This window comes from Xiphias gladius, chromosome 18 (assembly GCF_016859285.1).
Source record: "Xiphias gladius isolate SHS-SW01 ecotype Sanya breed wild chromosome 18, ASM1685928v1, whole genome shotgun sequence".
NCBI lineage: Eukaryota > Metazoa > Chordata > Actinopteri > Istiophoriformes > Xiphiidae > Xiphias > Xiphias gladius.
In genome coordinates, this window is record NC_053417.1 from 28,102,908 (window position 1) to 28,118,561 (window position 15,654).

Below are 15,654 nucleotides of genomic sequence, written 5' to 3' on the forward strand. Positions count from 1 at the left end.
TCGATTGTTCCGTGGAGAAACTGTTAAAAATGCATTTCACAGTTTCCCAGATCCAAAGTTGAGAAACAAAGTTGTTCAGTTTAGAGTCATATAAAACTGAAAAAGAGGGAAAAAAAATCCTCACATTGTAGAAGCTTTTCTTTTCTGCACGTGTTGTGCAACGACTCAATCAATCAATGATCTAAAAAGTTGCCCTTGAATCTTTTTGTCGATCAGTGACTGACTTCACTATTTCAGCTGTACCTGCCGAGTGTGTAGCCGAAACGCAACCGACACGCACTGCGGGACCTCGGGGGCTCTATGCCCCCCCCCCCCCAACGTGAACACTTCAAACTGCAGAACTGAGCAGCGACGTTTGCTGTTTCACTCGGTTCCGACCAGTGCGCGTCGCCGAGCCTTAGAGGAGCAGAGCTTTTTGCTCTGCAGTGCCAGAGGGGACCGGGTGTCCCCCTTTGCATAGCGGCCTCTGCACTGAACCGCCTCCCTCCGCTAACTCCCCAGTGCATCTGCTGAGTCTGTTGACTACCTACTGCAGTCGCTCCAGGTTCTTGTCTCGCACGGAGGTTTTCTTCTCGTCCCTTGAGGCCGGAGAGCCTCGGACCGGTCGCCGGGTTTCCGCAGCTTCTTGCGGTGATTGACGGCATTTTCGCGTGGCGTTGACTCCGAGTCCGGTTCGGCGACAGTGGTAACGTGTGTGTGATGGTAAGCGTCAGCTGAGACGGACCGCATGTGGTGTTTGGCACCAAACCGGTTTTCCTTTGTTCACTCACACGCTCCTGACCGGAGTCCGGGGTCGCTCTGGGGACACGCAGCCGTCATCTGGACGGACTCCGTGATTTAAATCACGATTTAAAGGCAAAAACAACGACACACCTTTCTGTTGACGGCAGCACATCCCCGGTTCGGCCGGAGTCCTGGAACGCCCCGCAGGTGTAGGTGTGTGTGTGTGCGTGTGTGTCTGCTGAAAATGTCTGAGCAAAGTGAGACGGTGGCTCTAAAGGTCACGCCGTGTGACCTTTCCCCCTCTCAAGGATTGGTGCTGACAAGTGCGTGCGCCGTGGGCCGAGGGGGCCACCTGGGTCTCACCTGTCGGTCCGGGCCTCCCCCCTCTCTGGGTCCTGGTTCTGCTGGACTCTGATTTGTGTGTTCTACTCTGCCGAACTCCATTTTTCTTGAATCCCGCTTCGTACAGGACAATAAAAGGGTGTTTCCACGTCAACCAATGCCTCGTTTTTGTTTTTTCTCGTCCATCTCTCTAAGTCCTTGTTCATCTTTGGTGCAGCGACGTGATCGGTGATAAACGTGTCGTCCGTACGAGTCGAAGAGAGTCAAGTCGGGTTTCTTTATCAAATCCAAAAAAACCAATAGCTGATGTGCGGCAGACTGCTCCACACTTGAAGAGGTAGTAGGAGCGTGTACGGCGGCTTACAGGACATTTAGTTGATCACTTGAATAATCCAGCAATAATCTAATAAAGTCGCCGTTTAAGAGTGAAAACATTCTGCGCTGAGTCTGAGCTCCAAGACACGTTTATCAGCGACTCCCTCCTGCCTGAAGCCCAAGTGGAGATGTCACACTGATCACGGGATTGATCACGGGATTGATCACAGGATTGATCACAGGATTGATCAGGTGTATGATCAGGCCGTGAATTTCCAAGTCGGAGAAAACGATGGTAGGATCCCGGTAGTGTAGAAAAATCCACGCTTGTGTTTCGGGACGACGTAAAAACTCCATCATTCTTATTAGGACACGTCGAGGACGCCTGCGCTAAATCCCACCAGAGCTCCAACCAGAGGACGTGTAAGTTGGACAAATGTGGTGAAGCAAAAGGCCCAATATTTGCCTGTAAACTGCGCTAGAGTACAAGTACTCTAGTACAAGTACTCAGAACATTTCCACCGCTGAAAAAAAAGCTGCTGCTACTGACGGATCTGAAGTATTTGTCCGCGAAGAGGACAAAGCGGCCTCGGGCATCACACACGATCCCTCCGTCCGAGCCCGTGTTTGACCTCTGACCCCTCGGCGCTCCGGAGCCCAGAGGTCAGAGAGGGGCCGGGAGGGGGCCTCGGTCCTGCACACAAGCGGACGCGGAGCGTAGTCTCGTATTTCCATTCATTTACTGCATCATAACACTTCTCCTTTCACCGGACTCTTCCGTTTCACGTTACCGTCACCTACGGTACGAGGTACGTTCACTGACCGGGGGTCATCCCGTAAAGTTGAACGCCAGTAGCTGGTGTGTGAACGACGTCGGCTGCCGCATCAAACTCACGTCGTGAAAGTCTGGATGAAAAATAACCAAAAAAAAAAAAAAAACGCCACAGTTTTCGTGTTTTCTGTCGCCTGTGACCTTTGACTGACGGTGACAAAGGGACATTGGCTCCTGTGACCCGGGATTTAATTGTTTGGATGTATTATTATTATTATTATTATTAAGAATTTATTTTATCATGCTGTCCCTCGGTTTCCCTCCCTCTTCAGCAGGTTGCGCCGCCGTTTGAAGTGTTTCCCCCCCAAAGTTGGACGTAACCGCCACCTGCTGTTTGTCAGACCAAACTTCACTGGTCAACACTTGCATCCTACATGACAGACTGATAAAATGACTGACAAATGGACCGTAGACATAAGGAATTTAACCCCGGTGTCACGAATAATTCCGGGCCAGTGGTTCGGAAAGAGCACAAACTTATTTTTTCCGCATTTGTCGGCAGTTTCCAGAGCAGGCTGTAGAGTCTTAGGCCTCCGGATCCGTCTCTGCCTCCCAGGCAGTCAGCGGTTTCTGTTACACCAGGGCCAGTGTCAGGCGTAGGCCCCTAGACGGGCGTCCGGGCGGCACCAGGGTGACCAGTGTGCGTATAAACACACTAATGAACAGATGATGCTGATGGCGTGACACGGAACAGGAGGGGAATAGAGCTACATTTGAAATAATAAAGTAAATTAGTAAATGTGCAAGTTATAGAGAGTCATAATAAAATGATTAGAATTGCCATAAAATATTTAAAAATGGATAAACGTGACCCCGGGGCTCCAAAATGTCCAGAGACGGCCCCGCTTCAAAACCCTCACTCTGCCAGGTGCCACTGCATGTGCTCCGGCCGCCCGCAAGCCTTCGGGCCCGACCTTCATCTGAAACTACTGGTTTTGAAGGCACAGTTCACTGCTGACCTTCTCCCTCCCCGAGCTCCGGCTCGTGGCCTGAGATCTGCTGACCAGTCCCCGGGTTCGGGCCGGAGACAGGGCATCTGAGCCAGACGTCCAAAATCCTCAGTGTCCCCTTTTAAAACTCTACCAAAGACTTTTATTTTTAACACCTACAGATTAGATTCTAATTGGTTTTACGTTGGCTTTTGGTTTTGTTTTTCTGGTTTATTTATTGTTCCTAAATACATATTTTCTCTTCTTGTGTTTTATTTGCTCCTGTAAATGTTCATTTTCTCATTGTTTTTACCTTCTCTCATGTCTGTAAAACACGTTGTGAGCTTGTTTTTGAAACGTGCTGCATGACGACTGGTTCTTCTTCTTATTATTATTATAGGAGTAAAGCACCACACGCTAACAAAAGCTAACAAAGAAAAAGGGAAAAAAAGCTTCAGATTGTTGAATCTTTAAATCTTAGTCACCGGATCTAAACCCTGGAAATGCTGCTTGATTCACACAGACTGTCGTCAACAAGTCTTTACTCGCTGTCATTGTGTCTTATCTTTACAGTCTGCTATCTGTGGGGAGATGGGAGTGTGTTTCTGTGTGTGTGTGTGTGGGGGGGGGTACATACTGACATACTGGGGCCCATTTAGTCTCTGTGCAGACTTGGGGACAAAAAGTGTTAACTTTTTGTTTGCTCGGGCTAAATCGGCCACGTTATTGTAAATGACCTTGATAAGGACTTACAGTGTGATGTGTTTTAATCTGTGTGTGTGTGTGTGTGTGTGGGTTGGGTTTTAGGTGAGGGATGGACCGGTTGTTTGTCTTTTTTTTTTTTTTTGCTGCTGTAACTAGTGGTCTGTAGACATGTTCCAATAAAGGAGGTTAAAAGTCAAAGTTTCTTTTCTTGCCTCGCTCCTGTGTTTTTATGTGTTCGATGGAAGAAATCTGTGCGTTTTAAAAAAAAATGTTTTTTCTCTGTTTGTTTTCTGTTAATAAATGAATAGTTCTCTTCCCTTTTCCAATATAAGTGTAATACACAATCATGTCAGCAGCAGGCAGTGTGTGACAACACTGAAACTGTCAGTTTTCGAAAGATGTCGATGAACTTAACTCACGTTTCTAAAAAATGATTTTTTTGTTAACAGACGACATCACTGAGGTGAAGAAACAATGTAGTTATGAGCCCTTTGTGTTCTTAAAACACCCAACAAATTTGTTAGAACAACATCAATAGAATCATCGTAGGTTATTATTTGTGACATCTTATTAATCGCCTTTTATTTTATTTTACAAAATTCTAATTAAATACTGGTACTTTTGAAAAGAATCATGTAGTTTTAATGAAGCTGTACCAATGAAACACAGACTTATACATTCTAAAATCTATTTTACACAGTTTACTTTTGGCAGTTTTAATCCCTTACTATAATCACTATGACATCACGGCGAGATTTCAATACTTATATCCATGCATCCCCCCACCCTACAACCCCTACCACCCCTCCCCCCCTAAAGTATGTAATAATAATAATTATAATAATGATAATAATAATAACAAGGCTATTGTTCTATATTTTATAAAGTCTACGTTTGTGCAGTTATTCACCAGAATTTTCGAACTTTTTGTCCTGTATGCGGACGCCAGATATTATCTGAAGGGCTGCTGCTGCCTGAAACGTTATAAAAATATATTTTCGTCCTCTTCCTTTATTTCAATTTCAAAACATAACAACGTCCGGAAAAAAACACACTTACGTTGTGGACTCGAACACGTACGACGAGTACTTGAATGCAACAAGGGTTCACGTTTACTGATGTTAGCGCTGTGGATCCTGAGCTTTCGAGCGGCGCCTGAATGCGCCGTGAGCGCTCATTGGCTGCTGGTCAGGACCAACCAGAGTTGAGCTCAGAAAAAGACTGAACAAGAAGAAGAAGAAGAAGCAGCCGCAGCGAAGTATCAGAGTTGGGACAAAAACAGTCCACTTCAAAAACAGTCCACTTCCGTCCTCCCGGACAGCATTTTAATTGGACTATTAAAAAGGCATCAAGTCCATACAGCTAAAACAGCAAGGTCTCGCTTCGGCGCTGAAGTGCATTTCGCTCGTTTTCCTGTTCTTCTAGCTTAGCCTGTTAGCTTAGCAGGACACCCCCTCACCGTTTCCGTGTGTTACCACCAGGAACGAAGAGATTCGCCCGGAGCTGCACGGAAACTGACCTGGGCTTTCCTTAACAAACGCGGCTGCACGTCTCGGATTCAACTGTGGCTTTTGCACGTAAAGTTTTGACTAAAAGAGCAACAAAAATCATTCTGCAAAACAAGGAAGTCTGAATGAACTTTGTTGCTAGCACCCTGCTAGCCCTGTAGCTGCATTGACTAATTGTGCTGCTTCAAGGGGGAGGTGGGGTGTCCGTGCAGCCTCCTCGCCCGTCCTCCGGTGCTGATATTGATTATCTGCGAGAGCTTCTGGCCGTACAATAGATATTTCGATCGCTATCTAACGGAACCGTCCGGGTCGAAACGCTTCAGAGATGATTCCCGACAAAGCCCCGAAGGAAGACGTCTTCCATGGGTCCGAAGACCTGAAGAAGAAGGCTCACGTCCCCAGCTTTGAGAAATATAAAGAGCTTTACACGAAATCTATAGAAAATCCAGACGGTGAGTTACAGTGTACGTGTGTGTCACCACCTGCCCCCAGTGGTGGGAAACCAACTAATGTACATTTCCTCAAGTGCAAACTTGAGCTACTTGTACTTCACTTGAGGATTTTCTTTTCATGCCACTCTATACTTCTACTTCACTTCAATTATCTGACGGCTTTACTTCCTAGTATCTTTACGAATTAAGATTTTTACAAACAAAACAAAAGAGGAACTTATAACCTGACGCTTTGTTCTCTTGAAGTCCAACACCAAACAATACATACAAGCAAAGCTGAAACGATTAGTTGATCGATCAGTTAATTTTTAATGCAAAAATAACAATCTCTGGTCCTCTGCTGTTTTTTCTTGTCTCACATCAGAGCAAACTGAATATCTCTGACAGTTTGACCTACCAGCACGATCTGTCAAAGGTTTATTCATACAGTAATTTGGTTTTATAAATTATGACACTTAACTCCGTGTTACCTGCAGATTCCCTGTACTGAATGAGTTCTGTGGTAGTAAGGGAGCGCCTCTGCTGTGGCCTGGAGGAGGGCAGACTTGCTGCATCTGCGTGGCTACCGTAGTTTAAACAGCCGGCTCGGGCCACGTCCTCGTGAAGCGTGGTGGAAGATGTGTAAAGTCCCTCGGAGCGTAATAAGAGAAGCAAGCAAAAACAAGCTTCCGCTGCAGGTGGAAGCAGGCGTAAGGCTAATAATAACATTTACTCCCAGTAGAGTTATATCATGGGGAAGTAGTGATGTTGGGTTACAAGTGGAAAACCTTGAAGATATTCAATTGATTAAATTGATTGACTCTTGAGTCACTATGTGTCGCCGAATGAGGTAATACAAGGGTGACTGAGCCTATGGCCACTGATCAGAGAATTGCAATATTCATATATTTGCAGTTTTAGGAACTGGGTGTCTGTGGCGACATTCCCGGAAAAAATGCGGCATTAAGCTGCCGCTGATGCAAACCGAACATTTCCTGCTGCTGCAGCTTCACATTAAAAGCCTCTGACTGGCGAAACCAGGTTAACTTTTACTATGAAGCAGTCGCAGGGAATGCAGCGTGTTTGTCAGTGAGCTTAGCGCTTGCCGCCGTCATGCATCAAAAATGCGCCTACAAATCGAGACAACGGTCGTTTGGGGCAGTTTTGGATCAGCAGCCGCAGGGAGCAGCATAAAATCAGATCACCACTGCTCAGAGAATGATGGAAAAGGGCCAATAGTTGCCCGACTTCTTCATTAGAACGACAGTAGTATTAAACCACATTTGCTGTCAGCGCCTGAGAGTGCAAGTGTCGCCGAATCAACCGGGACTGAAATCTTCCAGATCGACACTTAAATGATAAACAACAAACACTGGTCGAAGTCTCACAAAAAAGAAACCAGTGGTTGTAACGGGGGAAGAAAATTTACAGCAAGAAGATAAGATACCGTCCAATCACAGCGTTGGCGGTTAAATCGAGTTTCATTTTAGTTGAACCTTGAAAAAAGGTAGTGAATTATTTACAGCGTCTTTACTAAGTTGCTCCAAGGTTTATGGGCTCTGCTGGGAATTCAGTGCATGATGAAATCTGGACTGGTTGAGAAAGTAAAAGCAATTTGTGTGGGCCACTATTTTGATAATGGATTCATGGCTCAAGTCATTTTGCATGCAAAAAAAAAAAAAGCTGAATTTGCTGCCTTTGTTTTTTAAATAAATATATTTGAGGTTTGTACTTTTTACAGGCCAAAAGTAAAAATTAGAAGACACTGGGAAACTGCAATGAAAATGTTTTACTATTTTCTGGCACGTACAATTTCATTTTGACACATTCCATTCATTAGACCAAACGCCATACTTCTGACTCATGCATGAACAGCCGAGAGGACTCACAAATTTATCTGCAATGTGTGGGTGTCAGTCATTTGTGACACGCAACCATTCGCCATTTATGTGTAAGCAGCATTTGCAGATCGCTTCTGTTGCATCCTCTGAGTGCGATTAATGAACATATTCCTTATTTCACCACAAGATGCGCCCCTCCCCCATCCCTCTCTTTCTGTCCCGCAGAGTTCTGGTTAAACATCGCCAAAGATTTCTTCTGGAAGACCAAACACACCGGTCAGTTCCTCGACTACAACTTCGACGTGACCAAAGGAGAAATCTTTGTCAAGTGTATGGATGGAGCCTCCACCAACATCAGCTACAACCTCCTCGACCGCAATGTCCACGAGAAGAAACTGGGCGATAAAGTGGCCTTCTACTGGTTAGTACGAGGCTTTTTGTGTGTGAGTGTGTGTGTGTGTGTGTGTGTGTGTGGGGGCTTGTGTTGTTGTGTGTGCGGGCGTGGGCGTGTGTCTATTTTTAAACTTTATTCAGAGTCCCACCACAATCATCTCGACTCCTGTGGTTAAACACTGTGGCTATGACAACAAACAGAGTGACCAAATGCCCTTGTAGTGGTATCGCAGTGAGTCTCTGGTTATGAAGTTGTGTGTTTGTGTGGTTTTATGGCTGATTTTGGATGCATCCGGGTGTGGGTCGCTGAGCTCCCACTTTTTTCATTCGGTCGCATATGGCTGCAATTACGATTACGACTCCCACGGTTAATTAAACTGAATGGGATGGAGGGCCGATGTTCTGCCTTCAATGTCCTCTCCTTTAGTTTGTCTGACCATTGCCGGGTTAATTTTCTTCTTTTCCTATTCTGTATTCAACCAGGTAAAATACACAGGGAGATAGAAACAGTTCTAGGGAGACATGGCCAAGAAGGCAGCGCGAAATAAGAGTTGTGACAGTAAAAACAATAAAAACAACAGAAATAGGCCAATGAAATGATCAAACGCTACGAAAAAGAACGCGATGATTATCCACTTAAAGACGCTCAACAACCGATTTCGGTTTACAGCCAGCGTAAGTCCGCATACACACATCGTGAGGTGTAACAAATGTGCTGAATTCATTTCCGTCCTTTTCTTTAAAACGTCTTCAAAGTCAGAACACCCCCGATTACTCTGAGCCCCACTGCTAAGCAAGTGGGCGTTTGCGCTGTGAAATGGTGAAATGACTTTGGCTACATCAGGGTGTGTGTGTGTGTGTGTGTGTGCGCGAGGGCGGCGCTGTCCATAGTACTGAAACGGAGCGGAGAGAATCGGTAGGCAGACAGACAGAAAGCGTCCCGCTATTATCCTGCTGCTCTCCCTGGTTGTAAATGGAACTTTTGGCCCCCGTTCCATTTTCATTTCATCGTATCAAAACCACAGAGAGAAGGGAAACGACAGGGAGGTGAAGGGACAGTCAACGAGAGACAGAGAGAGCGAGAGATGTGCAAGCACTTATGATCAAATAACACACTCTGGATATTCCACGTTTTCTGTGGCTATGCATGTAAATCCCTATTGCAGAAAGTCAGGCTGATTTTTCCGAAGCTTGTTGGGAGCTCGGGGCTCCGTTGGAACTGGTGCCGAGCTCTAAAATGTGTTAAAAAGTTCTGAAATCTGTTATTTAATAATTTTTTCTCCACAAACATCTGGCGAACTCTGGAAATTATCCCGTGACCCCCATGGGGGTCGGGACCCCCAGGAGAACCACTGATCTACAATACAGGTGTAATGGACTCTATATCTAAGAAAGGATGCATCTTTTTTTTTTTTGGCTGTGTTTTGTTAATCATTTAATGATTATTATTAATGAGGCTGTTTTTATATTTGATGTCGAAGGAAAAAGTAGAAAGATTTATGAAAATTCAAAGGCTTTCACATCTCAGATAATATTTATTATTAAGTGAAGAGTGAAAATGTTAATTATGGCTGCAACTGAAAATTATTTAAATTATCGATAAATCTGCCAGTTATTTTCTCGATCAGTCACTTTGTCTATAAAAGGCCAGTGAGAATGCCCATCATACTTACCCACTGCCCGAGGTCAAATGTCTTGTTTTCTCTGACCAAACGTCAGACGTGAGATCAATCGGCACGTTAATTGACACTAAAAGAAAAAGTCACTCGCAGCTCCCAACTGGAAAACTGTTTTGCTCCCAGTAATCGATGAATATCTGGGATAGTCAGGATTTTAATTAGGCCTGCAACTAAGAATAACCTTTTTATGATTTATGAAACATCAGGCAGTGAAAAGCGTCCTTCAGCGTCCTACAGCCCAAGGTGCTGTTGTAGCACATCTACATCCTCCACCCAAAGATGCTGAATTTACTCTATTTTAAGACAAAGAAAAACAGCACGAATCCTTAGACTTGAGAAGCTGGAACCATCAAAAGTTTTGTCATTTTTACTTGAAAAACGATTGAATTGATACGTCGATTATCGAAATGGCTGTGATTGGTTTACAGTTTGATTAATTTGCTAATCGGTGCAGCGCTAATTTTAATATTGTGCGATCATTGTGTGTGAATGAGTGTGTTGGGCTTGTGCCTGCATTTCCTCAGTAAAAGAGAGTGTGTGTATGTGTTTAAAGGATGTATTCAAAGCCTCCCCTCTGTGTGTGTGTGTGTGTGTGTGTGTGTGTGTGTGTGTGTGTGTGTGTGTGTGTGTGGGGCTCTTTGTAAGACGGGGTTGGGAGTCGCCTCTGTGAACACAATAACAGGTTTGAATACGAACAGATTGAATGAATGGAGCTGCGGTCGTCCTCTCTCGTTTGTCTTTCTACTTCCTCCGATTCTTTTCTGTCTTTTCTTTCCTCCAGCTTTGTCTCCATCTCCCACACACTTTCTTGTCTCTTCTTCAATCTCTGCTCATCTCCATTTTCCACATCAATATCAATGGAAAGATGTAGAATTTGTCTTGACCAACACTCTTAAAAACATGGGGAATTGGGCGAGTCGGATGTACACACTTTTCTGTTTGACATATTGAGTCATGGTTTCTTAGACTTTCCTCTTGCTGCATTTCAAAATTTTGCAGAGTTTTTGCAATTTGTACACTGGGAATTGAGGCAACTACGGTTCATCGGGCAGCTAACCAAGCGGGGATGCAAACTTTAAGCATTTTCCATAAGCTTTAGTCGGCCGCCTTAACAATCAATACTCAGTTAAGTGTTAACAGTTCGTAAAAATACAGTGGTCTTTTTCCACAACGAAACCATTTAACCATTAACTACTGACGTGGCCTGTGTTTGCCGCAGAATCAGAGTGAATTGGGAATTTACAGAACAGATTAAGTAAACACCAAGTTACTTGAATTATAAATTAAACAACAAAAAGTAATGACTTCATTTTAAACTGTGGAGCTTCCACTCCCGTCTGTTGCCATTCAACAACTGACCAGACACAAGCCAAAGTATTTAACAGAGCGAACAGTGCCACACAACTTCCAGGCTTCGCCGGAGAACATGCATTGGATCAGACTAAAGCTGTTGGACGTATCTAACAACTGAAACAAAGTCTGACACGATTTTTTTTTGCTGTATCAAAAGGGCTTTGGCCTTAGACGGTAAATATCGAACATGAAACGGGTTACCCCGATCTCCCCACAGCTGACTCTTGTTTTACTGGGGTGCTTTTTTTTAACTAAGATAAGAAGCATACCTCATCTGCATGACGGGAGCGACTTGTTACGCTGTTCACTGTAGCTGACGTTGGTACAGCTGCTGGAAACACCTGCCCGGCTGAGACAGATGCACAAATACTGTGACGCCAACTTCATCAGAAATGCCAAACTGCATCCGGTCCATTTTGCCGTTGGCATGAGCGTAAGATAGTTGGTGGAACGGCACAGGCGCCAGTGTTCATCACCACGACTGCCGCAGTGAGCACAAAAAAAGCCACGCTGACACTTACTTCTTCCTTGGATGTCAAGGAGGTGCGTTCGTTTTTCTAATTTGTGGCGCAACGGGGTACCACAGCAAACCAGAGTACATCTTCTGACAGCTGCATCGCACATCCCGTGCGTTGTCGGTTGATGTGTTTGTAATGGAGTTATTAACGCAGTTAATCGATCAATCATTGACATCCTCATACGCAAGTTAATCGTAGTCATCGGAAACCAATAAGCATTGTGTGTCAGCTTGCAGAGTTATTCAGAGGACGGATAGAGAAAGTTGCTGACTGAATTGCTGTTGCATCAGTGGTCTGCGGGGTAAAGTAATTCATTTAAGGACTTTATTTTGTGCACTGTCCACACATCTGCAGCATCATCTCCTTTCTCTCTCTTTCTTAATGGACACATACCTGCTCAAATGATTTCATTTCCCCTTTTCTTGGCTCGCTTTGAATGAAAACACTGCACTTGTTCCTGCTTGTCCTGAAAGGCTCACTTCTCTTTCTGCAGCATCACTTCTTTTCATCTTCTTCCTTTTTTTCCCTCATTCGCTCCTGAGTTTCCTCTCAAGCCTTTCTGTCTCTTCGTGTCACTTGCCTCTGGTCACTGATGTGTCCTGATGTGAATGGTGAAGCCACAGAGAGAAATGCAGTCAGACCACACAGGGGCTTTTAAACCAGGGATATTCAGGGAGAGGATGGGGAAAGTGGGAACGTCTGATTGAATGTAATAGTGATATCAAGAAGTGGGTCCATCGCCGTGATTATGGATGCAGATGAGATGACTTTTTATCTGCCTGAAAAAACGCCGGAAAGTTTAGTCCAAAGTTAGTGGGGATGCAGCTGACGATTGTTTTCGATTAATTTGCGGATTATTTTCTCTGTTAATTGTTTGTTTAGTCTATAAAATGTCAGAAAGAGTGAAAAATGCCCGTTACAAGTTCCCAGATCCCAAGGCGACGTCTTCACATTTTTTTTCTTTTGTCCAACCAACAGTTTACTATCAAAAACTACGAAGAAAATCAGCAAATATTCACATTTGAGAAATTTGAACCAGTAAATTTTGGGGCATTTTTACTTAAAAATGACTTGAAATATTAATCAACTATGAAAATTGCTGCAGATAAATTCTCTGTTGACCATTTAATCGATTATTGTTTCAGCAAGTGAGGTCTTGAAGAATAAATAGCTCTTGACTATTATAGTAAGAAAGATTTCCGGATCACTTTCGCCCAGTTTACTGAAAGGCCTTGCACAGCAGCCAGCAGATCTTGGCCGGCCTTGTTTTCGGGGAAATCACTGTGCAGATTGGCCTCTTACGGCTTCTTTGACTGATCAGATTGCTCCAGTCAAACTAAATGATAGATTCCTGACTATTTTTTGTACAGGCAGATTATTTACAGGAGGGATATCTTTTATACTCTGCGTAATGATTAGTGAATTTGAATTCAGTAAAATGCTGTCCAACCCTAAATCTCTTTGTGTTAAGTCATTATTTGGAAAGAAAAATATCAACACTTGCATGTTGGTTGCTAATATTAGATTTGTTACATAAGTTTTGCATCAGGGTTATGAAATGAATTGTTTTGTCAGATACTGGATTAGTCATTAGTGACTTATTATTTTATTTCCCATGTTAAAATTAAGTCCTGGTGAACTGTACAGGAGGTGAACAGGGGCAGGTCAGAACGGAGGCGACTCGCCCCTCTTTCTTTATTCAAATGAACGGTGAGTGAAATCCAGTCTAACTGCATTTAACTTAGCATTTGGACGGGTTTACAAATCACATCTAACGGTTCAACTTGCATCGATGAGCTCCAGTATGCAGTCATTCTATCTCAGAGAGGTGAAGATGGAAAAATGCAGAGAAAATTTCATTTTTTTTCTGTTTGTTCATCATTTTAGTCAAAAAAAAAAAAAGAGTCACGTTGACTTCAGCGGACTGAAATGCAGTGACACACGAGACTGTTTGGCTGAAGCACAGAGGATGTTCATCATCAGCTGAAGCCTTTTCAAGTGACACCCACCATCAATAATGTTAGTAGCAGAGTTAGTACTTGTTGCTCTGAGACAAAATGAAAAACTTTCCTGAACCTCCTCTGCTCTTATGTTTTACCCCCCCCTTGTCCCTTTTTCTTGCACTTAAAAGTCCCCTCTTTTAGCCGGAGGGAAAGTGAGAACTCTCTCACAGATGCGTTTTCATTTCCTTCATTCCTTGCAACTTCAAACATTTCTTCATCAAACCTCTTTTTTATTTTCCGTGATGGCCTCATACTCTGTATTGTCTTAAAAGAAAGTGTTTGTCTGACAGGGAAGGTCTTCTCACTGGCATCTGACATTTAAAACCACAGTGTTGTTGTGTATTTATAGGTGTGTGTGTGTGTGTGTGTGTGTGTGCGTGTGCGTGTGCGTGTGTGCGCTCTATTATCGCTCTTAACATTTCCAGATAGACTAGCTGGACAAAGAAACATGCCCGATGACCTTCGTTGAAGTTGCTTGTTTCCAGCATGCGAGCATGTGTAGAAGTCAGCAATAGAACAGTAAATAAAGGATCAATAAAGTCAAATTTATTGATGAAAAGTGCTTTTGAAAAACCAGTTTGTTGCAAAGTGCAGTGCACAGAAGTGGAGCGGCAGCTAACAGTTATTTTCACTGTCAGTTATACCAACAGATTGTTTTTTCGACCAGTCGTTTAGTCAATAAAATTTTAAAAGTGCAGTTTGTACTTTCTCAGAAACCAACAGTGTCGAATTTGTTCATTTTGTCCGGCTAACAGTTTTAATACCCAGAGATATTCAGTTTACTGACGTATACAAAGAAAAGCGGCAAAACCTCGCGCTTCAGAAGCTCAACCCAGAGAATATTTGACCTTTTTTGCTTGAAGAAGAACTGAAACGATTTATCGGTTATCAAAAATACTTGCCATTTATTTTCCTGTCCATTGACTGATCGATTAACCGACTGTAATCGTTTCAGCTCAACACAGGATCGTAAGACAAAGACAAGATTATTGTTACAAGCATTACCACAAAAATCCCAAATAGCCTATGAAATAAGAAACGGTAATCCAACATTATTCATAATGCGTCAACATCTAACGTTACCCGCACTGACATTAGTACAGTGACACGTGACGACGTCACAGGCTTACAAGTTACATCTACGCTAGCAAGATGTCGAAAAAGTCAAAAAGGCTGGAATCATTTCAGAATTTCCGACGGTGACCCCCAAAAAAGTTGCGTTCCAGATGTGCCAGATTAAAGCGACAAATCACCCGAAAACCGTCAGTAACAGCTCAGCCGCCTCGCAACTGCTAGTCTTTTATGGCTGCTGCTAGCGCAGCCCGTACCGACTGACGCCGAATCTGATTTTTGTCCGTGTCTCTCGCCTCAGTCCTAATTTTAAACCATTTGTGTGTAAGTGTTTAGTCTTGAATTACTGTAAGAAGTGAATGTGTGTGTTGTTATCAGAGCTGATTAATTTGCCCACTGTGTGGGTGTGACCTGATAGCGGAGCACAGTAGGTCACTGCGTTCATACAGTTTTTATTTTCAGACGATGTGTTAATATGTCCGGTTACAGTCTGCTGCGTGGACTGAAAGGAGGAGACAGCGATTTGATTATGTGATCGCATCAGGGCACGTCAAGTCGCAGGTCTACATACACACAGATCCATCTTCCTCACTTTGGTTTGGTCTCCTCACAACCAGACATTGAGTTTGTTGAGCTCATTCCAGCAACAGTTGTGAGCTGTGAGATAATATGACATGAAAATACATTCCTGCTCTTACGAGGCCATGTGTGGGCGTACAATGATTAAATTACAAGACTAGAAGATATACTTCATAGCCACACTAGCCGCCACGCGAAGCTGTAATGTTCATTACACACCAATGTAAAAAGTCACTTCTTTTATGGATTAATACCAGACGTACAACTTTGCTATTCTTTGATCTTTACCACTTGTGGGACAAAAGATAAATTTAGCCTGAGGTGGCGCCAGAAGAAAGGTCATTTTGTTAATTAAATCAAAAGGGTTTATCTTCGGTACAGTGTCCGTTTAGGACATGTCAGACATGGTCCAACTTGGGTCCACTTGCATCA

General features: G+C 43.7%; 1 protein-coding gene and 1 long non-coding RNA gene across 2 annotated transcripts in view; both read left to right on the top strand.

The window, feature by feature from the left end:
• Positions 1 to 897: 897 nt before the first annotated feature.
• Positions 898 to 3,568, top strand: LOC120803657. Its single transcript, XR_005709359.1, has 3 exons — positions 898 to 1,803; positions 2,485 to 2,843; positions 2,879 to 3,568. It is a non-coding gene; the product is annotated as an uncharacterized LOC120803657 (long non-coding RNA).
• Positions 3,569 to 5,072: 1,504 nt separating this feature from the next.
• acss2 (acyl-CoA synthetase short chain family member 2) overlaps positions 5,073 to 15,654 on the top strand; it is a 34,919-nt gene continuing 24,337 nt past the window's right edge. The window contains exons 1-2 of the mRNA XM_040151786.1: positions 5,073 to 5,806; positions 7,852 to 8,047. Of these exons, the coding sequence (XP_040007720.1) occupies positions 5,680 to 5,806; positions 7,852 to 8,047 (323 nt within the window). The 5' untranslated portion in view covers positions 5,073 to 5,679. The remainder of the gene's footprint in view (positions 5,807 to 7,851; positions 8,048 to 15,654) is intronic.